The following is a 24,690-nucleotide window of genomic DNA, read 5'->3' as shown; positions in this document are numbered from 1 at the left end:
CTGGATTAGAGATTGGAGCCACCTAGTAGGCCTACATCTCAAAACCTACAGTTTACACAGCTTTGAAAATTCGACGAAACGATGTTATTCAATACAGGCTAGGATGACCTTCAACATAAAAAAAACTCACCCCTTCAGTCTCCGAAAATTACATGAAATACATTCAATTAATAGCAAACCCAATGTGAAGGCCTAAATAATTATGCATCAATACAACCAAACACCCAATGATAAGAGACTGAACTAATCTTAATTTGACTTCATTGGCCCCAATGTCTAGCTTATCAGCCAAACAAATGTCTATACCTTCCCCAAATGCATTTATCTTTCAACAGGTGCCATTTATCCTAGAGAATTGACATTCCTCCCAAACTGTAAAATGCAGCAGGTTATACGACACTTCAAACACCAGGAAAACACGAATTTCCAGGAAGACGACTTGGAAGTAAACATGAGAGGAATGTATCACCGGATATCAAAAAGCCCTTCCCCAGAACCTCTGGTCCTACATTCCTTAGGGCAGTGAGGACAGGATATTATTAAAGCAATAAGGCACAAGTGGCAGTGATATATTCTACATATATCATGTCTTCCAAATGTGTGTGAGCGTGCGTGCCTGCGTGCCTGCGTGTCTGTCTGTGCTGGTGTGTGTGGATTATTGTGAGTATGAAAAGAGATCTGTTTGTCCCGTAGTTTGTTTAGTCTGAGTCAGCAGAGAGCTGCTTCCATGCCACTAGAGACAGAGACAAGGCAGGCAAGAGGCCAGGGCTCACAGTCTTCTCCTTCTTTGTCTTCAGAGATGGACAAAGATACATCAAAATGTACAGTTAGGGTTAGAGTTAGTTAGTATGTTAGTTAGTATGTTACAAAATATCAAATACCCTAAAGACCAATTCTCAGCACACTCAGTTTTGACTCCTGTTACAGTAGCTTTGGGCTACTGTACTTATATAGGCTACACTCAGCTCTGAGCATGTTGCTTGCTTCTCTCAAACACCCTAATACGCTTCAGAGAGAGAATAGACCTTATAGTGATAATAGACCTTATATACCGTTTTCAGAAGAATAGCCTATCTAGGTTTGTATTTGGTTGATATAGGTTATGCTAACCATCCTGGTGGCATTTGTTATCACAGAAACATCAGAAGTTGCTTTTCATGAAAACAGCTGAATGAATCTTTCTGAAAATTGGCCTACATATAGTCTGTCACCACTGGAGTAGATGCACCAAGTCACTTATATAGTAGACAAAAAGTATTCAGTAAAGGTGGAGAAATTATGATAGGAAAAACAGCCTTTTTCAATGCAATGTCCAAGCAGCTCATGTAGCATGTAGAGGGAACAAATTTCTCTGAAATTAACAAAACTAAATGTAAGTGTATTTAAGACATTATATGGCCGAAATTATTGAGAAGTGAATAAAAGACTTCCATGGATACCCTGTTTTTAACTTAGGGGAACTATTATCAGTAGGCTCTATATTATTTTCTATTAGAACTGACAAACTTGCTGTTGAAAAGTATTTTGAAAATACATAAATACAGTACAGTTCTCTAAGGTATCGTGTTACAATTTTCTTTTATTCAGGCCAGTCAAATACAAATGACAAAATACCTAAAAGTAATTGAAATACGTATTTCAAATACATGTAACAGAAATAGTGTCCATCTTCATTGCTCCATTCTAGGGAGGGGCTTGATTGACTAGTCATCATTCAATTGATGAATTACTGCATTCAAACAATGATATTTAGAATAACAGCACAATTTCATCAGACATTATACAGTAAACATGATTTATATTAGCTGTCTAAAAAACATTAATTCCTCCAGGAAATGGTGGAGTCCCGTCAGCAGGTGGCAGTAGTCTCTTCCAGTCTGCCTTACAGTTCATTGATGTCATCACCTGTGAAAATGACAAATCTATTCAATATTCCTTCCTGTGACCTAGGACATTGCTCACCTCTCACATACTTAGCATTCATCTTATCTACATTTATAATCTCTGGGTTCTCTAACGCTTCTTGAGCTTCAGTATTAGTTGTGCAGGCTTCTGTTCCAGACCAGCACACCTGATTTATATCCTGCTGGGCTGGAACAAACGCCTGCAAACCCTCTAGCTCTCCATAAGTGGAGTTGAAAACCTCAGGTATAAAAGAAGGTGGTGGTGAACTTACTCTCGGCACAGGGGGAGCTGTAGTCACTGACAGCCTCGTCACCTGAAAACAGAACAGTCTCACAAGTCTGTTGGCTTCTAATTTTCTATTTGATCTATTCTTTAGTTATAGATGTGTGATTCCATTATAACAATAACTTTTACAAGAGACTTGTTCTAAGAAGGCAGAAATAAACACTGAAAACAGAACTGATACAGTATGTTCGGAATAGAATTATGTTTTCCTTACATATTGTGAGGTATGTGTGTGTGTGTGTGTGTGTGTGTGTGTGTGTGTGTGTGTGTGTGTGTGTGTGTGTGTGTGTGTTTGTGTTTGTTTGTTTGTTTGTGTGCGAAAGAGTCTTACTCGTCTGGTAGTAGTCATACACCTTCACCAGGGCTGGTTTCAGGTTCCTCACCGCCACGTCCTCCTCTATGACCAGGCTGTAGGTTTTGGTCTCCATCTTCTTCAGCTATAGAAGGAAACAAGAACATGGAAAATAGACGGCAGTTAGGTTATACATCAAACATCCTGGAAGATGTTAACATTCAAGTTCTGTAGCTAATGGCCAATGTGTTTGTAAACATTTTTAATTGTACTATACAATGACATCTTATCATCCGGACAATACACGGTTGCTTTCTACAGCCAATGAATACTCACTCTGTCTAGGTAGATGATGACATGTCCCTCCACCTGATCAATACGTTTCACAGTGGTTTCCTCTCTCAGCTGATGGGTTGTGGAGAATGTTGCAATTGGAAGAGATTGTTGTGATTGATATGACATCATATATAGAGCTCTGATAAGCATGTTATGAGCACTTCTAAGAGACTTTTTTTTACCTCACAGTTCTACTGGGGTTCTACTGGTGATTTACCAAGGTTCTACAGATTTTTGTGGACTTACAGGTGGTAGAGAGGTCTTATCCAGGATGAATCCAGACAGAAGCTTGATATTGATGATCACCATGTTGGTCTCCTCTCGTCGACCGTTGTACCTGTCACACAGGATCAGAGTATGACAAGCAGGTTGACTTAAATTCTAGTAAACTTTGTTCTAAGGGCAGAACAAATCCAATTGGTTTCTAAAAGATCAAGAGGTTTAACAGATGCACAACTTTTGAAAACATGCCACAGGTTTGAAATTAGAATCTTGTAAATAAAACTTTAAGTAACAAGCTGCAACATTTAATAATTATTGTGTAACAGTTGTCAGACAAATGTGACAATATCTCCACAAGATACCACTGGTCTCCTACATTGAAGCAAAGAGTGAAATGTTGCAAGCTAGCAGTGACATGCTAAATTAATCATAGGAGACTAGCTTGCTAAGCATTTAGCAACCTCGTATATACTCATGTTGAATGAAGACATAGAGCTAGCTAGCTACAAGTAAGTCGGCTAACAATTTTAAGTTGAATAAGCCATATGAAAACAAAAATGAGGATGGACACTTATGCTGCAGGACAGAAATGTAAAATGCTAAGCTAAACAGAGCTAGCTGGCTATCAGATCAGTCTTACTAATGTTGAGTTATAGAACAGATCTAGCTAGTTAGCTATGTCTCAAATATACCAGTAAGTCAGCTACCATTGACTTTATCAAACATATTTAGTTATAAGCTATATAAACTAAAAAATATATAATAAACCAAAAAATTGGCAGACATTTTAGTTTGGGTCAAGATCACTTGAGGTCATCACCATGAGGTCAAATGTCAAGCACAATAGGTAATTAAGATTCTCAGTTCAAAAGTTGTACATCTGTTAAACTGCCCTTAGAACAAAGTTGTACATCTGTTAAACTGCCCTTAGAACAAAGTTGACTACACTTTATGTCAACCTGCGAAAAGCAGTGGCTACGTACACACTTTCACTGAACAACAGTTGTACAGTAACATCACATTTACCATAATGGTTGTACAGTACAACACATTTACCATAATGGTTGTACAGTACAACACATTTACCATAATGGTTGTGCCAATGGACATTACAACTATTCTACATCCCTTCAAGGACCGGAAGTGTTTTTGTACATACACATTGATAAAATATATTATATATTATATTATATTATATTATATCGATATATGATGATGATATAATATAATATATCGATTGTAGAAAAAAAGATGTTCTCCAGTACAACTGTTGTTCAATACTAGTGTGTACGTAGCCACAGTTACAGCCCTCTTCTGCTCATCAATACCACTGCTCTTCTGTACATACCTGTCCATACTGTTCATACTGTTCATAATGCACATATCCTTATATTCTCTTAATACTACTGCACATACTGTACAAACCTGTTTATACTGTTTATACGGCATTCCATATTTATATTTATTCTGCTATCTACCTCATGCTACTGTTAATACATATATACTGCTAGACTGCATTACCCATACAGCTCATATGCTGCTACACTGTTCATACTGTAACTATTTATTCTGCTATAATGCTACTGTTACTCACATACTGCACTGCTATATTATACTGCACTACTACTGATCATATATTGCACTACCTGTAAATACTGTTCATTGCACTTTCTGCTATTTTGCACTTCTGGTTAGACGCTAACTGCATTTCGTTGTCTCTGTACTTGTACTCTGCACAATGACAATAAAGTTGAATCTAATCTAATCTAATCTAATCTGTCTCCATACTGGATGTGCTTTAGCCAACTCCATCATTAGTGTGTGTGTGTGTGTGTGTGTGTGTGTGTGTGTGTGTGTGTGTGTGTGTGTGTGTGTGTGTGTATATAGTAGTTAGTTTCACATAGAACAGATCCCAACCTGACATCTACAAACACGGTCAGAGAAGCCTTGGTGCCGTTGCATCTCCCCTCAGTCCGTGTCGAGATGTTAAAGGCAGAGAAGTCAGGAGGAGGGGGAATGTTGTAACGCATAGAGATCTGGAGAGAAAAGATTAACATTGACATCAACACTGCACATGTTCCCTTACTTTACTTGATCTATACTGGGGTCTTCTTTGGGCTTTCAGAATTAAGTGGGAAATAATTCAAAATGTTTAATTTAACAATTTAAGGTCCTCTTAATATATATAGTTTGTTTTCAGGGGCAAATTAAGTAATTGTATTTTAACGACTTCTTGTTTCCTTGTGTTTTGGCTGTTCATTGAGATAGAATACATTGCAAAAAAGAGAAAAAAGACACTTGTATTTGCTGTATCTGGATAGTAAACATACAGCAAAGACGAGTGAATGAGAAGGACTAACCTGTACTAAGACACAGCTCTGTCCCTCTGCTTTGACGTTGTATTCTCCAGGCACCTCTTTCAGCTGCTCCTCCTGGTACAACAGCCTGTTGTGTTGATTCACAGTAAACTGCCTCTTCAGACCCCCTGCTGAACTCACACTCACTGTACTGGTGCCCTCTGGGCTGTAAGTGGCAGCACCGTACTTGGCCAGGGCCTGCAGCGCCACCACTGTGTCCTGGTGGGAGAGATGGAGAGAGAGAGAGAGAGAGAGAGAGAGAGAGAGAGAGAGAGAGAGAGTCAGAGTTTGGTGAAGTTGTCTATAGACAGCAGACACTGGTCTTGGGACAGTTAAGCATGTTTCTCGCCAATTAGAGGGCTTTAGGGTAAGCCAATCCTTTATCTGTGTGTGTGTGTGTGTTTGTGTACTTGAGTGGATGCGAAGCCTCCATATGGGTTCTGCTGCTGGGCCAGCCAGCGGACAATGCTGGAGGAGTAGTCCAGTCCGAACCCTGGCATGGTCGGCCCAGAGAGCAGTGCCAGCAGCACGTATGATGTCATCTCCACTGCCAGAGAGTCTGTCTTCATCCCAGAAGCCTCTGCTCTTTCCCAGTAACGAGTGCCCCCTGTGGCAGATTTCATTGTCAGTGTCAGCATATGAAACACAATAACAGACAGACATTACAGACAGTACAGACATATCACCACTCAAACACACACACAACATCACCACACACACACACACACACACGTACCTGTCGTCTTGGCCTGGTTGTGCAGGTGTGTGATCAGTTTACTCCTGGTGTCCTGGTCTCCAGCCAGAGTGAAGGTGTAGGAGAGGAGAGCCGTGGTGTAGCTGTTCTCCAGCAGGCCAGACGCTACTGCTGCCTTCAGACACACCAGACTCCTCTCCAACATGGGGGTCTGACATGACACCATGAGACACAATCAGGGTTACATGTTACATTTGGTCTAGGTTGGGATTGAAGTGTAACAGAGTTTGAGGGAAGAGTTACTCCATTTTATTCCTATCCTATTTCACTGCACCTTTGAGAAGTAGCTTGTAATAAGCAGTTCATTGTACCACAGCTGCATTTTCTGATGTTGTTAAATCTGGCTTTCTGGACATAACAAAGGGTGTCCCACAAGGATTGATTCTTGGTCCGGTTCTTTTTACTATTTACATTTACAATATTGGATTATCTGTAAATAATGGTAACCTGCATTTATATGCAAATTACACTGTTTTATATGCTATTGCCCGCACGATTGACCAGGCTTTTTCTGAGCTACAGTCTGCATGTCCTATAGAAAGCATTTGTTGAACTGAAACAGGTACTTAAAGCTGGTAAAAATAAGTATATGTTATTTTCCAAATCACAAAAAAAATTATCTGATAATTTATGCATATGTACATTGGGGTGGTGCCCACATTGAACATCTCCACGCTTATAAATACCCGGGCATTTGGTTAGACAAAGAGTTGACATATTAAGGACTTGCTGAGGACCTGTTAAAAAGCAAAGATTTAAGGTGGGCATCTTTTATAGGAATAGATCTTACCTCACCTCGTTATTGAAATATAAGAACATAAGTTACCAAACTTGTTCTCAGGGTTGGTTAACTATTGAGGTTCTTTGGGTCTCCACCGAATTGGGTAAATACGCTTTTAGTTTTTTACAGTTGGTTGTTCTAGTGCCACTCAGGGCAATTTAACATTTTGATCAAGGACCTCTTTGTAGAGAGATGTGATTGTTTTTACTGATTGTGTTTTATAATGTTGTAATTTTGTATGAGATATAATTGGAAATTATGCGTATGCAGGGCTCACTTGTAAAAGAGACCTTGGTCCCAATGGGACTCCCTGCTAAAATAAAGGTTAAATAAAATAGTTGAGAGAGAGAGAGAGAGTTAGTTAGTTCACTTACAGTGGCATTAGGCTCCAGCTCCAGCAGTGCAGCAGTGATGTAGGCAGTCAGCGACACGTCATCACTGACCCCTCCCTATGACATCACAGGATTATAGTCAAAACATTCAGACAATGTTAGCCATTCAGCTCATTGGCCAGGAGAGTCCGGACCCCTTCACTTAACCAGAAAAAGCACCAGGTAACTAGGGCCTAGATGTTTTTCCTGGTACGGTCACATGGTCACAAGGAAAAACCCCTGGCTTGCTCATTGGCATTCCAAAGCACCACTAACACTGTCAACATGGGTATAATGAGTTTTTTAAGAGAACACAACTTACATGCCATTGACAGAGAGAATGTAAACCAGGTAAAAGCCCTCTAGATACAGGTGTACTGTTCTTTCTCTTCAGATTCACAGCAAATGTCTGGACTTGTCAGGGGTGTGGTGGTGTGGTGTGGGGTGGGGTGGGGTGGGGTGATTTTACAGTAGGACTGGCTAAATTGCTTGGGATTCTCTGCTCTGTTTGTGCCCTTGATGCTCCATAGGGACCCTCGGCCCTTCTCCCACTCCCATATTTATCTATCCACTTCATTCACCCATTCATCCATCCATTCATCCAACCAACCTTCATGCCGTTGTGAAATAGTTTCCCCACTGAGGCGATGCAGCCGTCCTTCCTCTGGTGACTTGCCAGCCACCCCATGGCCTTAAGGATATGGGCGGAATCCACAAAGATGAAGGGTCGCGCCCCTCCGAATGACTTCATCACGAAGGCAGTCAGCCTGGACACACACAGACAGACAAACATAGAATGAAGGACAGTGTGATTATAGTGCAGTCTTCCTATCATACTGACTGGCAGTGTGAGTGTAGTAAACAGTTTGAACACACTACAGTGCATGTCCTTCTATAATACTGACCAAGTGTTGCCAGACTCATCACTCTTCCCAAAGGCACTGTAGGAACCGTCATCATGCTTGTAGTTGAGCTCTCTCTGGTAGCCTGCAACACAAACAGCAAAATGAGCATAAGATGAGTGAGTGGTTATATATATAGTTATATAATAGATAGACTGATGTCATAGACACCTAATTCACTGGAAAGAAACTATTTGGCAGCCATCTTACTGTGGTCCTAAACTAGCTATAATAGGAATCTATGGCAAAAGTGGCATGTATAGTGTTTATAACTGTAACTATACTATAACTGAATTTCCTTAATAAGATTATGGAGCAATTTGAATCCAAATTTTATGGGTTGGTGTTTCTTCCTTTAACAATGATTTTTGAAGGTTAATTCATTTGAGTATGTCTGCACATTTTGAAGTTGGTTTGGCGGGTCTCACTTAAAAGCTGTACGACGGTGACATGAGCAAATGTTTCCCATTGACACCAATGCTAATTCATAATGCTTGTAACTGAAAAAAAATACATAGCTTCAAAAAGCTATTTTAATTGTAATTATTTTAAGAAAATAGGTTGTGTCTCTGCATATGTTTTAATTGGTTTGGTGTGTCTAGCTAAGAATTTGAAAGAGCAGTATAGGTAACTTGTCTGATCTGGGCCATCTTAGGATGGCCAACCACTTGTTTCACCAATTATCATAGCCCCTTGACTTATCTATGGAGTGGGCTTCATCTAGGAAACCTGCCGTAAGAGAAGGTACTTGAAGGTAACTTGAAGGTGTTACTTTCACATGACACAATCCATGTGTTAGCAAATCCTGCAGCTAGCATCCTCTCCCCTGATTGGCTAAAGTCACGGCAAAAAGGGCTGAAAGTAGAGTTATTCTGGTCACGTTGCCCAACCATCAAACCACCATGCTCCTTTGTGGCGACTGATTCTGGTCTGAACACACAGTTACCCACCACTCTCCAGGAACCTGGTGGCCCTGGTCTGGACCTCCTGGGTCAGCTGCCTGGTGCTCTGCAGGTAGGACAGGATGTAGATGTTGGGGGCGAAGAGCACCATGTTCTGCTCTCCACAGCCGTACGGCATAGCCAATAGGCTGTCCAGGTTCTTCATGGCCCGCCCCATCAGGTCGCCTGGGAGACGGGAACAGTTTCTTAATGTCAAAGCAATAACACATGAAACAATGGGTATGCAATGAGTTATGATGGGGTGGTTAAGGATGCAAACTTGTTACCCCTCGTGTCTGTGTGTGTGTGTTTTTCACATCTAAAATCCTGTAAAACAGAGACCTTATTTAAGTAGAAGTGTCTTACCCAGTACAGAGACAGAAGCCTTAGCAGATCCCTCCACAAACACCTCAGGCAGCTGTAGAGAGACATCCTTCTCCAAAGGCCCCTCTGGAGACGAGACACATGCACATGCGCAAACACACACACACACACACACACACACACACACACACACACACACACATCACGTGACATGACAGAGACAGCAGTGTCAGTCAGACATTCACTCAGATAGAGAGAACAATCACTGCCCATCACAAGCAGCCAAAGAACTACCTTCAATGACACATATCTGTAATCTAAGACACACACTGCGATAACGAGAACAGGTACTAACCATCACTAAAAGTCTAATGACTAATGAGTACCTAGTTACTGATTAACATCTCTGCAATCTAACCTAATCAGTCCATGGTAGCTGAATCATGAGGTCATCATGCCTTCAGGGCCTTAGATGTCTTAGAAATGTGGGAAGGAGGGAGCAGCTCACCTGCAGGGCAGAGCAGAGCATTGTGGCTAACCGTCTCCTCTGTTCCTTCTGCCTAAGGGGGGGGGGGGGAGACACACAGATAAATAGACCTAGATACAGACACAGACCTTCACCTCCATTAGCAGTGTTCAGACAGACAGACAGACAGACAGACTTACAGTCACAGACCGACTGACCGCCCCTCACCTCCACTAGCAGGGTTCGGACGACCGTGTCGATGCGTCCTCTCTCTGGGACAGTCACCACCTCGTTGCCACACAGATCCTCTGTCTGCAGAGCCTCAGCGCTTACCTTCACACTCACATCACCTGGTACACAGAGACACAGTAACTCATCACCTGGTACACAGAGATACATTAATGGGCTGTTCCACTTATTTAACATGTTTTGCTGGTTTGGCTCTGACCTTGGCTGGGGTTGATTAGCCCAGACAGTTTTTAATAACATATGTTGCTTCCTTGATACTGAGTAGTCATATTTTACAGCCAAGGTTAAAGAGTGGAACAACCCTTTAACATTCATGAGGCGACAGGAGCGCCACTGAGAGAGTCCTGTAATTGGCTGAAAGCATTGCTCACCCAGAGTAGTTGGGGTGATGATCCACTTGAAAGTGCGGCTCTCGTCAGCACACAGACACAGGCTGTACTGGCAGCCCTCGCATGGCCTGGCACTGAACTGCTCCGACTCAGGCAGAGTTACCTTCACCTACAGGACAGAGACACTTACCTCCAGCATTAGTATGCCATACACCTGTAGGGGGTATCCCCAGCGACAGAATAGGACAACATATTGTTAATAAGTCTACAATAAATATGTTGTCTGCCATGAATGATTAAGTGCCTTGTGTGAATTGGTGCTATAGCACCCCTTTGGGCTAATCAGTGTAATTTTGTAAATGCCGTAATTCAATGGCAAGATGCATCATTCATCCAAGATTCATCAAAATTGTCCCAGTGGTGTCTGAGATATAATGTGTTACATACAAACATACAAACGGACAGGGATGGACCCACCGTCTCCTCCCAGGTTTCATCCCAATTCCATCATGGGGGCCACAAATAATAATAATAATGTGACTGCCTGCTATACCAGGACAACATGCTGGTACCAGAAGTCAAGGAGAACATGCTGGTCCCAGAAGCCAAGGACAACAGACTAAAGTCTTACCATGATGCATTTTGAGAGATAATTGAAGACGGTGGCTTTAAGAGTGAACACCTCTCCCCGGATGACAGAGTAGGGCAGTGTCAGACTGACGAAGAAGGGCTGGAAGGCTGTGAGGCCCGTGTTGGGAGCCAGTCCAAAACCTACTGGAGAGGTACAGAAGGCTCCTGCAGCCCACTTGGTGATGGTGTCTGGGACGGTCTTCTCTACACTGACCGAGCCTGTCTCTCTGGACGGAGACAGTGGTAAACATTAGATAATCTAATTAGATTAGATACACATTAGATCAAAACCCTTGCTTTTGGTTTTTATATATTCTGTATTTCAACCCCTTATTCATATACAGTTGAATTTGCTTTAGTCTTTTTTTCTGTCAGTATAACTCACTAACTCTAACACTTATTATCAGCACTTTGAACGTTATATATGAAACGAACAGTTTTCAAATGTCCACACTAACTCATAATTTAAATAGTATGTAATACATCGTACAACATTAACTTCTACTTCAGTGTAGATATTGGAGCATAGCTGTGGTTTACCCAACAGGCACCAGGTCCCAGATCCAGGTCTCAGGGAAGTGAGTGCGGAGGGTCTCCTTCAGCTTCTCTGCGCTGTTCGTCATTTCCCTGGTCATGGTATTCATCCTCAAATCTGATAAAATACGATAAGTAATACCTGAAGATGATGTTGTGTATTTTGTACATGGATGTTTATAGATCTTGTGTTTTTGTTAAAAAAAACAGGTTTAAACAGGTTTACTATATGATCCTGATGGAGGCACTGTGTACCCAAACACTGATTCATTGCACAAACCACCATACTTTTCTGGGAGTATAACACAATGCTACTTTCTCCTTCATTACTTTCAATAGCAACCGATCCTCTTAAGACATAATTTGTTTAACACTATCATATCATATAATACTCTCATAACATACCATCATCATACATCACATCATAATGGTTACAGTCGAAAGGTTTCTTCACATCAGAGTTTGTCACAATCTTCATTCCAACTTCCTAAACATGGAAAGTACAAACAATTAAACCATGGACAGGAGTAGAAACCATATAATTAATTATATAAATGTACACCGTTTGCAAATTTCTGATTTGATTGATTGAATTACTGATTTTATTTTGAGAAAAAAATAGATGCACACTTGTCCCATAGGATAACACAAAAAAGTGTGAAACACTTATTTCCACTGTGGTCCGTTGGAAAACACAAATAAAACGGAAAGAAGATATATCATCATAATAGATGTACAGGACGTCTGCTTTCCAGATTCATAGATTTTATAGACTTGACAGAAACCATGTTTGCCCAGAACTTCTTACTTTAAAGATGCTGTATACGTCGTTTTTGTCATCATTGAGGAAGTAGAAGGAGCGTTTTTTCCTGCCAGGCTGGGCTTGTTCTGGCTCTGGTACTGGTGCTGGCTCTGGTTCCATATCCAGTGTGGAATGGAGACAGGGGTAGGGCTCAGAGTCCTCTGTGCCATAGGAATACTCTGACAGTCTCTGGACAGGCAGCTGGTTATAGACCTGCAAATAGAGAAATAAGCTTGTAACACTCGTACATCGTATCTATCTGTCCATCCATCCACAGCAGGGTCAGGGTGGCCAGCTGTGTGGTCAGTGAGTGGTGGGTACAGTACGTACAGAGTCTATGGTGAGCTCCTGCTCCGGCTGCAGCAGGAGGACACTCTGGTCGATGGCTCTGACTGAGCAGAGGGAGCCTGGATGGGCCTGCAGGCTCAGAGATATCTTCTCCCCAGGCAGCTCTTGGAGGGATGAGAACCTAACAGAGACCTGATCAAGAGAGGAGAGGAAAACACAGCATTTAATAATACTCTTGTATTATAGAAGACTAGAGATCGCGGCTGCATTGGATGCAGAAAAACGCACTAAATGGAGCTACCTTCTGGAAGTTTTAAAGCAAATGAATAGGTCCAAAGTATGTTGGGCTTATCAGATTGCTATATAATTGCCCTGTTGCCCAGATTAAATTTGAGTGTCAGTTTAAGCTTTCTCGCAGGACTAGACAGGGATGTCCCCTTTCACCACTCCTCTTTGCCCCATTGAACCTGAAGCTATTAGGTCTTAACCATCTATCCATGGGGTTTGCATAGGTGAACGTGAACTCTATATTTCCCTTGATGCGGGTAACATGCAAAGTCTGCTTTACTTATCCAAATCAGAACAGTCACACCAAGCACTAGTTGAAACTTTGAATGAATAAGGGATCCTTTTTGGGCTACAAGATTAATCTCACAAAAAGCATAATCATGCTTATCAATAGGGATGCAATACATAATCCAATCTTGAACCAACCCTTCACCTGGAGAAAAGAACTTATTTAGGACTGTAAATTCCCACAGTAATGGCCAACACCTACTAAGTGAATTATGTGCCATTACTAGGATGGGGAAGAATTATACCAATCTACGATCTCACTAATTGGACATGTTAGCTGTATGAAGATGTATATATTACCTATATTTGTATATCTGTTCCAAACTTTACCCATAACCAAACTTTTGCCTAAATCTTTTTTTATAAAATTGAATTCTCTGATTTCTAAATTCTTATGAATAGGAAAGCCCCCCCCCCCCGCAAGCATTTAATAGCTCCACAAATAAGGCTTTATTTCATACATATACTCTGGTCTTCAAACCTTGATAGTAAATTAAGTCCTGAATATTTGTTCCAAATGGCACGACCGTGGCATCGTTATTGATGAGAAGTGGGGAAAACACTTAGATGCCCAACAGTTGTCTTTCAACACTAGGCAAAGAATGATGCAGTTTAACTTGTTGCATAGGGTATACTTCACCCCTGAGAGGCTCCATAGGATTAATGCAAAATACTGAAAATATTAATGTATTTGTTCTTTACCAATGGAATTTTGTATGTACCATTCTAGTACTGGGAGACTAGGGATGGGAGAGGACTGGGGAGGGGAATGTGAATAGGAGGGGATGTAGTCCTATGTGCAGTTAGGGTACACGGGATTCGGGGAAGGGGTTATAGGAAATTGTTGTTCATATTGTATGTCTATGTAGGTTTATATTGAAAAATGTGAATAAACATAATGTAAAAAGAAGAATAGATGTCAAGTCATGTACACATAATGGGCCTGTAATGATGACATTTCATGTGTCAAGTAAATTTACCTGCCCATGTATACACCTATAAATCTATCCATCCATCTATATGTAAAATAATACTCTAATAATACTGTACTTTCCCATCATATCATTTGTTGTTTGTGTCTGTCATTCAGTATTGTTTGTGTGTGCGTACACATCAAAACCAGTAAAAAGACATTTGCTAAAAAAGATAGTTGTGCATAAGTTGCTCCAAAACAATGTTACATATCAGCACTCTCCGAGCTGGCTAGCAGCAGATGATCAGAGTCAAACCTACCTTGTTCTTGAAGCACAGCTGGATAGGGAAGTCCATGCTGTCTGCCACCGTCTCCCCACCAGGCAACACCGTAAATACCAGGACCTGGGCGAACGGAGCCAGGTCAGCCATCCTCTGCAGTGATACAGACAGCTCCCCTTTGTTCACTGGAACAGGAGATAATGGAGATGTAAACTGGATGATATTTTCCTTATAGTCATGACAAATTGTAATCCTGATATCATTATTGGATCGTGCTTTCAAGGAGGTATGTCTACTAATGAAGTGGGACTCTGTGTGTCATAAGCAGAAAGGGGGGTAAAGGCATTTAGGAGAATCCATGTCTAGTTTACCTGTCCCTTCCTTGACTGCCACTGGGAGACGCCCATGCAGCACGACGCTGCCTCTAGACATCACCTGAGACACACCACAGTCAGACTTTACCTTACTGCTATTAGCTACATCAGTAAAGTTTAAAGATGACCATGAACACACGAGACAGCCATATAGCTTCAAATTACTAATTATTAGTCTAATGTCAAGTACTGTATACAATGGTTTTCCTAACCATTATTGACCATATACCATATAAAAGAAGTCCAGGGCCTCCTGTCCCTTCTTCAATTCTTCCCCCTGGATGATGTAACTTGCGTGGACCGTACCATCGTTCTCACAGAGGAATTTCCCACTGCCCTGCATGATCTTAAGAAAGCTCTTGCTCTTGGAATAGAATGCCTTTGGATAGTGGTAAGCAGATCTATACTTTGGTACTCGCAAATCACGCACATAGGCATCATCTTCAGTCTTTGTATGACGAGCCTGTTAAAAGAAATGCAGATCAAAGAATAAGAATGGACGCTTTTATTATATAAATTATTAGACAGAGAGAGAAAAAGAGTTAAAGACAGAGTGAGAAAGACTAAGACAGACAGACAGAGGAGAGAGACTAACATTTATGACTACACCATCAGGGTTCCATAGGGCAGTGTCCAGGGAGAAAGGAACCATGCCCTTGCTGTCTGTAGTTAAGGTCCAGTTCTCAGGCGTACCTTGGTTATGCACAATCAGATACACAGGCTCGTTGGCAGCAGGAGCGGAGTCTGGACCAGTGACTTTGATCTGAAAACACACATGATGACTAGAGCTACACCACCATCTCAACTCCAAGACACTTGACATTCATCACACATTGCCTACATGTCCTTGCAGGGATTAAAAGCATATGTAGTGATCAGAGAATGGCTTGACATTTACACTGCGCATTCTGCATGCAGTTCTTTTAATAATAGGTTGATGCATAAGTCTCAGCACCTTTCCCTCAAATGCAATCCCTGGCTTGTATGCTGCCGGCACATCCTCAAAAGTGACCGTTCGGATATTGTTTGTGAAGCTGGCCCTGCCACTCCCTTTCAGGACAACCCCTGGAGGAAGAACACATGTAGTGATTAGAGATGAACAGACACACAATGTGTAAATGCCTGTTGATACTGTTTATAAGTGCCAGCTAAACATCTGTTGTTGCTAACTTTGTGTGTGCATTTAGGATCTGATAGTATTGTACCTGTCCCGTATTCCTCCATCTCTGTCTCCACCTCAAAACTGTCTTCAAATCTTGTTTTAGTGAGAGCAAACTCAGTCACGTCAACAACTTGTGTTGCACAACCAGTCTTGTCAGTCTATGAAAATAAAACACGGGATACAATTCCCATCATACATGATATGCAGCCTGCAGTATACAGGTGTTGGTGTTGGCTTGACTGCAATAACTTAGTTCCATTCAGCTAACGTTTGACAACAGCAATGAATTGCCATGCTATCAATGGACTATCAGTATTATTGGCATAACAAGCTCTGTAATGGTGGAATCAAGAACACTCACTGTCATTTGGAAAGTCTTGCAGACACCAGCATTTTCTTCAGTCTGTAAGAACCAGTTCTTGTAGGCTAATCTGCAAATCTTAGCCTTCACAGACCCCAACACTGGTTTCCCATAAGTGTATCTGCAGACCATGCCAACAGAGGATTTTATCAATGATGATAACTCAAAAAAATTAGCAACCATGCTAAATAAAAATAAAAAATGCAACACAAGAATTGGAGAATTGCATAACCTATATAGACATAAACTAAACTAAATAATTAAAGATTATTTGTTATCATCAATTTTTTGTTATCATCATCTGAATGACTGAAGACACTTACTTTCCACAAACCCTCAGTGTTGCTTCTTTGTCCAGAATTGTAATGATGTTGGGAAGATAAACTTTCACCTCATACTTGGGCAGAACTAAAAGGAAGTAGAAACATTACAATCACTCCTTTACAGTAATTTTCATCACCAGCTGTATAAAGACAGACCAAAGCCATTAATACATTAATTGCATATAACAGATTTCCAGGATAACATGATTCTTCTTGTGTAGCAATAATAAATGTGTGGATTCTTGTCCTCAATAAAACTAGCCTGGCCGCACTTAAATAATTATTGGTAAGGCCATGCAAACTTGATTAATTGTTTAACAGATTTAATTTTCACAATAGTTAGATAAGCGTGTGAAAAAAAATATAAAAATATAAAAACAGTATCAAAGTGTATCAAGTGTACGAATATCCAGTTCAAATGGAGAAACATGAAAAGTATGAGAAACGTTATGCTACATTTCAGTCTGATTATTAAATACATTAACATTTATGAATTTAGGGTCCCTAGGCAAGTTCTAAGTTCAAGTCATGTTGATGTTTTGCAAAGGTGAGACAGTTGTAATTACTTCATTATGCTATTTATAAGTCATATTTATCCAAATCCAGGCCTATACAGTATACATTATTTCAAATTACTGGGATAATGACTGCGGCTTTACTGAAAATGCTAATATTTAAACATCACCATGTTTGACCTGAAAACGATAAAGCATATTCAATTGTAGCCTAATAATGTAATCACCTACTTCTCCCCTGCTTTAGGCCAGCCTGATCAAAAAACAATTTATGCTTTTTTATTTTTTTTTAAAGTGAAGCGGGGCATCCATTAAACAACAAATCAAGTTTGTATGGTCTAACTGCTCATTTCCATTACCATGTAACAAATCAATGATGATACTGTGCAACAGCATGTGACTACATTGTGTTACCAGAGTAAGAACAGTGTTATTACACAGGTATAGGGGCAACTTAATGTAAAGTGTGACTGAAGCATCACATTCTAGATGTTAATCAACAAGGCGATAGAGGACATCCTGACCATATTCTTTAATGTCAAATATATGGCTGGTCTGCTCGCCCCTCTCATTCCAGATGGTGATAATGTAACTGCCTTGCGTTGCCTCAGGGGTCGTAGGGTGGGACAGGTCCAGAATGCCACTGACGGTTGATTGGTTCAACCACTGGGCAATGCGGTTGGAGTTGGCATCCTGCAGGCAGGTTAAAACAGGTTGACCGGGTCCTTTTTGTTTTAGAGAGGTACTTGTAGGCTATTCATACAATAAAGTAATTGAATTTGATTGCATTGCATATTGTATTGCATACTGCATTTACACAGCAGTGGATTGGGTTTTTGCAAAATGGATTTGAATTATGCTTACCTGAAGTTCCACTGTTTGATACTAGAAAAGACAAAAAAAAAAAAATCAGCACACAGAAAATGTGACTATGGTACTTGTGGAGTAAACCATTTTAATAAACAGCCTTATAAAACGGCCTTATAAATGGCTTTATAAAATGGCCTTATAAACAGCCTTATAAACAGACTTATACACTGCCTTATAAACCACTTTAATAAACCCACTTTAATAAACCGCTTAAATAAATAAAACTTAAATTTCCCTTCTCTTTAAACTGCAGTAGGCCTCTCCTAAATCATAGGTCACCTTTTTAGAATATAACTGCTAAGAATACTATGGACGCTCTAGACTTACTTTCACATGCAAATGCAAAAAACCTGGGGAGTAAACTGTTACAATGAACCACTTTAATAAACCGCTTTATAAACTGCCTTATAAACCGCTTAATAAAAAGCTTGAAGAAACCTCTTAAAGAAACTGCCTAAAGAAACCCCTTCGACAAACACCTTCGACAAACCACAGTAGGCCTCTCCTAAATCATAGGACCTTTTTAGAATATAACTGCTAAGAAAACTATGGATTCTCTAGACTTACTTTCACATGCAAATGCTACAAAATAATTCTTACCATCTGATCATAGGGCAATAAACTGGAATCCAGCGAGACGATTCTGAACTGGACTGGAAGAGGTCACAAAATATGTTATCAAAAAGATGAACTATCAAGCAATTATTTTTCAATATACATATATCGTACATACTGTAATATTAAAGAGTTCCATTTGGAACTTTTTTTCACCACACCCAGTGATGAAATCAGTTAACACACATTGGTATAGAGATGTTAATGTATATGTATGCTGCTTCTACAGTAGCATACTGCTTGTCCTTTATTTTCTTATAATACTGTATGTATAATGAAATTGCATTACAATAAGTCCATCCTCCGATTTATACCTCCACCAGCCTCCCCTGGTATAATATCATGGTATACTCGTATCAGAAACAGTCAAATTAACAGAATATTTACAAGGCAGATCACATGGGTCGTTCAGAGTTAAATTAAAGATAAATGATATTACCAGTCTGTCCTGGTTTGTAGATAGGTTTGTCTGTCTGGATAATGTTAATAAATGTGAAGCGCCTAATCAGGATCTTGGTCTTCTTGTTCATTGACTCCTTGTCCCCCTGGACTGTAACATGGATGGTGGCCACAGTATCTTGGACCACTGAAGGGACCTGTGACACGGCCAAGAAAAAAACGTAAGGTTTGTTAGAACTTTTTTACCCTGTATCCCAAATCATCCCCTAGCCGCTAGACACTTCTGAGATGATTGAATACGTTTTTAAGTAATAATGGTGCAACCTCCACCATTCCCTCTGATGGCCAGACAGAATTTTTGCCATCTCGTTTGTATTAATCTAGTCTTGCATATCCATACCTCATAATCACATTATTCTCATGCCTCTTTTAGAGGTCTGGATAATTTTAGATTAGCAGTTTTGGCTTGGATTGAACTGGACGGAGTGAGGGGAGAATGTGCTTGCAATTTCATTGCATGTTACATTCCAAGAACCTTCCCCCACATGCCCATAGAATGGTTGCTTGTTGCTATGTGCGTTGTCTTTTACGACCGGTTAGGCCTATTTTGCAGAGTTGTTGCCTATGCTAGCTTGCAACATTGAAAACAATGGTAGAAAACCTGAAGGGAAAATATAATTCAGTTTATTTGGAGCTCCACACAAACAAGGTATTTGATTGGTTTAACGTGTTGCGAGGCATCAATCATGTCAACCGGATTTCCACCCCTTTGTAGCTACTTGCAAAGGATTTCCTAGTTTTCCGAACTAGGAACGCCTGGTCTCAGCAAGGTTAATATCAATCTAATCCTTTCAGCTCAACAAAAGAGTCAAGAGGGTCCTCACAGCCACGCAATGAGATTGCAGGCCAAGTGTCTTATAATGATTTTTCAGTTCAGGATAAATATTTTATTAGCGAGACCACAGGCATACTAGAAACACAAAAAAGCAATTACAGATAAAATCAGAGGTAGACAAAAATAGGCTATTTTACATTGAGATCAATGAGGGGACAGCTCTCTGGTCCGCTCAAAGGGACGTGTCCGCTGTCTGAAACATCATCCTGTGGATATCTATTCATCCTCTTACAGTACATCAGACATATATGATGACATAAAGACACTTCTTTAGCCCTTTAACAGAGAGGTTTAAGATCAGTGGGTCCATTGTCAAAGGCAGATAAAGTGAGAAAGGTAGAGTAGGATTAAGATAAGTGCTAGTATGGCCTTTCATTGATTGGATCATTTTGCAAAATGCAGTGTAAGCATTCAGCAACAGATTCTGGTTACAACCAAAATACTTACTTTAATTTAAACTGAATTTTGTGTTTGCCCTCCAACGTTTAATCAATGTGTCCTCACTGATAAAATACTTGTAGGCTTGTTCAGATGAACTAAGAAGACACTACAACCTTTGCCACATGTTTTTACTGGAAGTACTTCCCCAAACAAAACATACCTTTGGTATGGGTTTTCACTTGCTACTGCAACTGGTGTTATGCAACCACAGAGATCAAAATCTATGAGGGGGTTGGGGTTGGGGGCACCTTATCAGAGGAATGCAAATAATATTTTGTTGATAGAGCTGCTGATAAAGAATGACCACTAGAGGAACAGTAAAATCACTGAGTTTGAATCTACTGCAAATCTGACTTCAACAGAGGGTTACTGGTCCACTAAGATCAATAAGGAACACAGACAGGAAAGAAACAAGCTTCAAAGCGTAGGTTACTGTTACAGCTGATTAGTCTGTTCATAGTGTCAATTAAGTAAACAATAATGTCACAAATCTATGTTGGCTTGATGACTATGGGCAGAACGCTTTACTGATAGATGATGGACAGGTAGAATAGTACTTTATCTGTTCATCTGCATGCTACAATGGAGGTTTGTCTTTTGATCTGAACACTCTCTCCCACACTCTCACACACACACTCACACTGACACACACACACACACACACACACACACACCTGGAAAGGTATGCAGCGATAGAAGTCCTGAGTGATTGACTCCTCCAGTAGAGTGACGTTGGCTGCTCCCTCCATCTCCAGAGTGACCTTTAGTGAGAGAGGCTCCGTGGGCTGGTGCACCTGAGCGCACAGTGTCTCTGAGCTGCCGCCAACCACCTGGGAGCTGACCGTCACCAGGTAGATGCTATAAATGAAGAATTAGGAAAAACTGAAGGATAATTGAAAAGAGAGAGAAAGACTGGACGATATAAGAATAAAGACATACATTTATTCCCCAGTAAATGTCACACGGTTATGGACTCTACACATTAGTGGTCACATGACCAACTAACACAAGTTCATATTACGTTATATCTGACTCCAAAATATATTTTATGATTAATAATGATTGATAAAGATTTGCTCATCCCTGTGTGACAGACACTCGATCATACCACATCTTTGATTCCATTAATAATACCCAACATGCTATGACCATGCTTTAATTTAAAAGAAATTGTGACGAGTTTACACATGGTACAATACCTGCTGTTGATGACTCGAGTATACATGTTGTTAACTATGCATGTGAACATAAGACATTAAAGTGAACTCAATGTGATAATAACATCACATTGAGGCACATAGGAAGAATGCAATACTTAACAAATTAACCACTTATTTAATAGTTTCAAAGAAACATACAAAATAAACAAACTGTAGTAAATGAATGGAAGTTTAACCATAAGTCTTACACTATGTGTGTCAAGACAACACAGGAGATAGGTGCACATAAGCCTAACCGACAAACTTGTGCGATATCCTCAGGACATCCACCAGGCATGCTCATTCAACTGTAAATAGGTGTTCCGGGCTGAGAGAGGTGGGCATCAATCTCCATTCACAATGGAAGATCAAACAATCACTGTCTTTGTATCAGCCACATGTAAATCACATGGATGTCTCCACCAAATCCGTCCACACAGAGAGACAAGTGTAGAGATGAGAGCACCCAGAGAAGTTATCTTCAAAGCAAATTCGGGTGGATCAATTGAAATGTTTCTTAATGTTGTGACTGTTTGGCTGTGTTTGAAATGAAGAATTCTGTTTCTGAACTTGCAACCAAAACACTAATTGTAGAGAATATTAGCCTCCAATTCACAGAGATAGAGAAAGACATGTTGCATGCCAGTTATTGCATAATTGTGTTCTCTTGGGGCCAAACCTCACTTGTAATCAGTCTTTAGGAAAGCATTCTACAGATACGGCCCAATAACCACCTGTGTCCTTCATAAAATCATCATAAAACATACAATTCTCAATGTGGGTCATGTTTCTTCCCATTACTTCCAAAAGTGTTGAACAGCATTCTGCCAATCAGGTTGCCCAAAATAAAAGTATAAAAGTTATAAAAGTGAAAAATCAAAGTGACACTTACTAAACAAGGAGCCAACAATTCAAACAAATCCTTGTTCAGTAAACATCACTTTGATTTGGAACTTATAACTTTTCTACTTTTATTTTGGGCAACACTGTGTAGCACTTAAGAGCACACAAGATGGTGTGCTATTTGTTCACTGCGCACAAGTGACAAAAATAATTTCTCCCTTCCCAGGCTTATTTCACAAAATGCACTGCACCTCAGGCCTTTGACTGCAGCTGTGCTCAAACCATGATATAGTGTGTTATTGCTTTTATACAATGGTTACGATATTACCATGGTTACGCCATTTGTAAAGTTGATTCATCCTTTTTTACTGGCCTTTTCCCCAGATGTCAATACATCTGACTAGATTTATAAATCTGGTCAAAATAAATGTGCTCATTTTTAGTATATTTAATTTATAAATCTGTGCCTCGAGTAAACAAATCTAAATATTTACTTTAAATCTGGGTTTTTAAATAAATATTTAACAAAAACATAAATATTTAAATTATATAAAATATGTATTTAATATCCCCAGACTTAAGATATAATTTAAATGATTGTCTATGAACTAAGTATTTATTTCTGTAATCAATATTTAAGATTGAAATAAAATACAAAAATGTTTTCTTAAATATGTATTTTGCACAACAGATATAAGATATACATTTTAAATGGAATCAAATATTTAGATATCATTTAAATATTCATTTTGTTGCCAAATATTTAATTTAAAATAGATTGATTACAAGGTTTAACTATTTAATGTTTCAAGGTTTAGAAAATATTTAGTAATATACATTTTTTTTTTAAGATATATGGATTATACATTTTTTACCAGATTTAATTTAGAAATCTCAGGTAGTCTCAAAAGTCAAGGTTAATAAATATTTGATTACTGATCATATTTAGATTTAAGTTTAATATTTAATTTCAAAACAGAACCGAGATTTAAGATTTAATTGAAATATCTGTGTTCGAGCTAAACATTTAAACCGGTCATCCAGATGTAAGATTACAATTAAATATATATATTTATTTTTCTGTAAAAATATAATGTATAAACTTAAGATATTTATATCTTCTTCATTTCTATCAAATATTAAGATATAATTCAAATATGTAATTTTTGCCACATCTAGTCAGATCTGTAAATGTTCAACTTTACAAACGGAGTACGAGAGAGTACACAAATAGAGTACACAAAAGACAGTATCAGCAGTGACCTCTAATGTACGGTCGGTTAATGCCATAGTGCATAGTGCGCTGCTACAGCGAGATAAATATCACATTAGGATCAAACAACAATTTATAAGCAAACTCTTTCAGGTGCACATAGTGTAGCCTATACGTCCTCTACATCTGCTTTATACAATGTTATTTAGTAGGCCTACTTACGATTCATTGAAGTTGCTGGATGTCGTAGTTTGCAAAAACACTGATGCGATTAAAACAACGCAAAACATGTTCAGATCAAGTGCCATGTCAACGATACTTTGGGCAGCAGAGCCAATCTTTCTTGCTCAATTAAAACTCTCGATATCTCCCCGCTGTCTGGCCAGCGGGTTAAAGAAGGTTGCACAAACGGTACTGTTTATATCCGAATGCACCCGCAGACAATCCCTACCAAATCTGTTGCGTCACCAAGCGTCCTCCCTAATTCTGGAGAGGATCTCAAATAGGGAGTTTTGCAATTAGAGTCGTTCGCAACTCTGGCTCCGGCCTTGTGGATGGTGATAGATAGATGATTACCACATCTCCACAGGCTATGCTTCTAAAGTTCATCCAAAGTGCAATCCAACGTTTATTCGAATAGGAAAGAGATCAATAGTGGCATTCTATTGCCATTAATAACTAAACTTAACACGTGTGAGGACTTAAGAATTATTGATTAATACAACCAAACACCCAATGATAATGAGTAAAAGTAGAAGTTGAACTTCATTGGCCCCGACATCTTTCTTGTCAGCCACAAATGTGTCTATGCCTTCAACAAACGCATTTATTTTTGCTACAATGGCCCGTTTGTCTTGTGAAATGATAAGTTGTAAAGAATTCGATATTTGGAAATGTTGACATTCTCAACCTAGAGATATGATATTCCGCTATTCCGATATG

At 39.7% G+C, this 24,690-nt stretch overlaps 1 protein-coding gene across 1 annotated transcript; it reads right to left on the bottom strand.

Annotated features, from left to right (window-relative positions):
• Window positions 1–1,559: 1,559 nt before the first annotated feature.
• LOC310822944 (alpha-2-macroglobulin-like protein 1) lies at window positions 1,560–24,162 on the bottom strand. Its single transcript, XM_083695530.1, has 36 exons — window positions 23,971–24,162; window positions 21,168–21,351; window positions 19,198–19,354; window positions 18,744–18,796; window positions 18,138–18,158; window positions 17,798–17,966; window positions 16,759–16,843; window positions 16,436–16,556; window positions 16,118–16,232; window positions 15,868–15,977; window positions 15,508–15,675; window positions 15,142–15,375; window positions 14,910–14,973; window positions 14,578–14,723; window positions 12,811–12,960; window positions 12,487–12,693; window positions 12,084–12,165; window positions 11,685–11,796; window positions 11,146–11,371; window positions 10,557–10,683; window positions 10,165–10,286; window positions 9,979–10,030; window positions 9,513–9,596; window positions 9,156–9,332; window positions 8,209–8,290; window positions 7,914–8,070; window positions 7,307–7,381; window positions 6,134–6,302; window positions 5,808–6,004; window positions 5,401–5,616; window positions 4,958–5,076; window positions 3,065–3,155; window positions 2,819–2,887; window positions 2,522–2,627; window positions 2,177–2,218; window positions 1,560–1,905 (listed from the first exon to the last, which is right to left on the bottom strand). Exons 1-36 carry the CDS (start codon window positions 24,054–24,056, stop codon window positions 1,883–1,885), a joined length of 4,398 nt encoding a protein of 1,465 aa, XP_083551656.1. The 5' UTR covers window positions 24,057–24,162; the 3' UTR covers window positions 1,560–1,882.
• Window positions 24,163–24,690: the final 528 nt, after the last annotated feature.

This window comes from Argentina silus, assembly GCF_951799395.1.
Source record: "Argentina silus genome assembly, chromosome: X".
In the NCBI taxonomy this organism is placed as follows: Eukaryota; Metazoa; Chordata; class Actinopteri; order Argentiniformes; family Argentinidae; genus Argentina; species Argentina silus.
The sequence above is the reverse complement of the archived record's forward strand: the minus strand, read 5'-3'. Positions and strand labels throughout refer to the sequence as shown.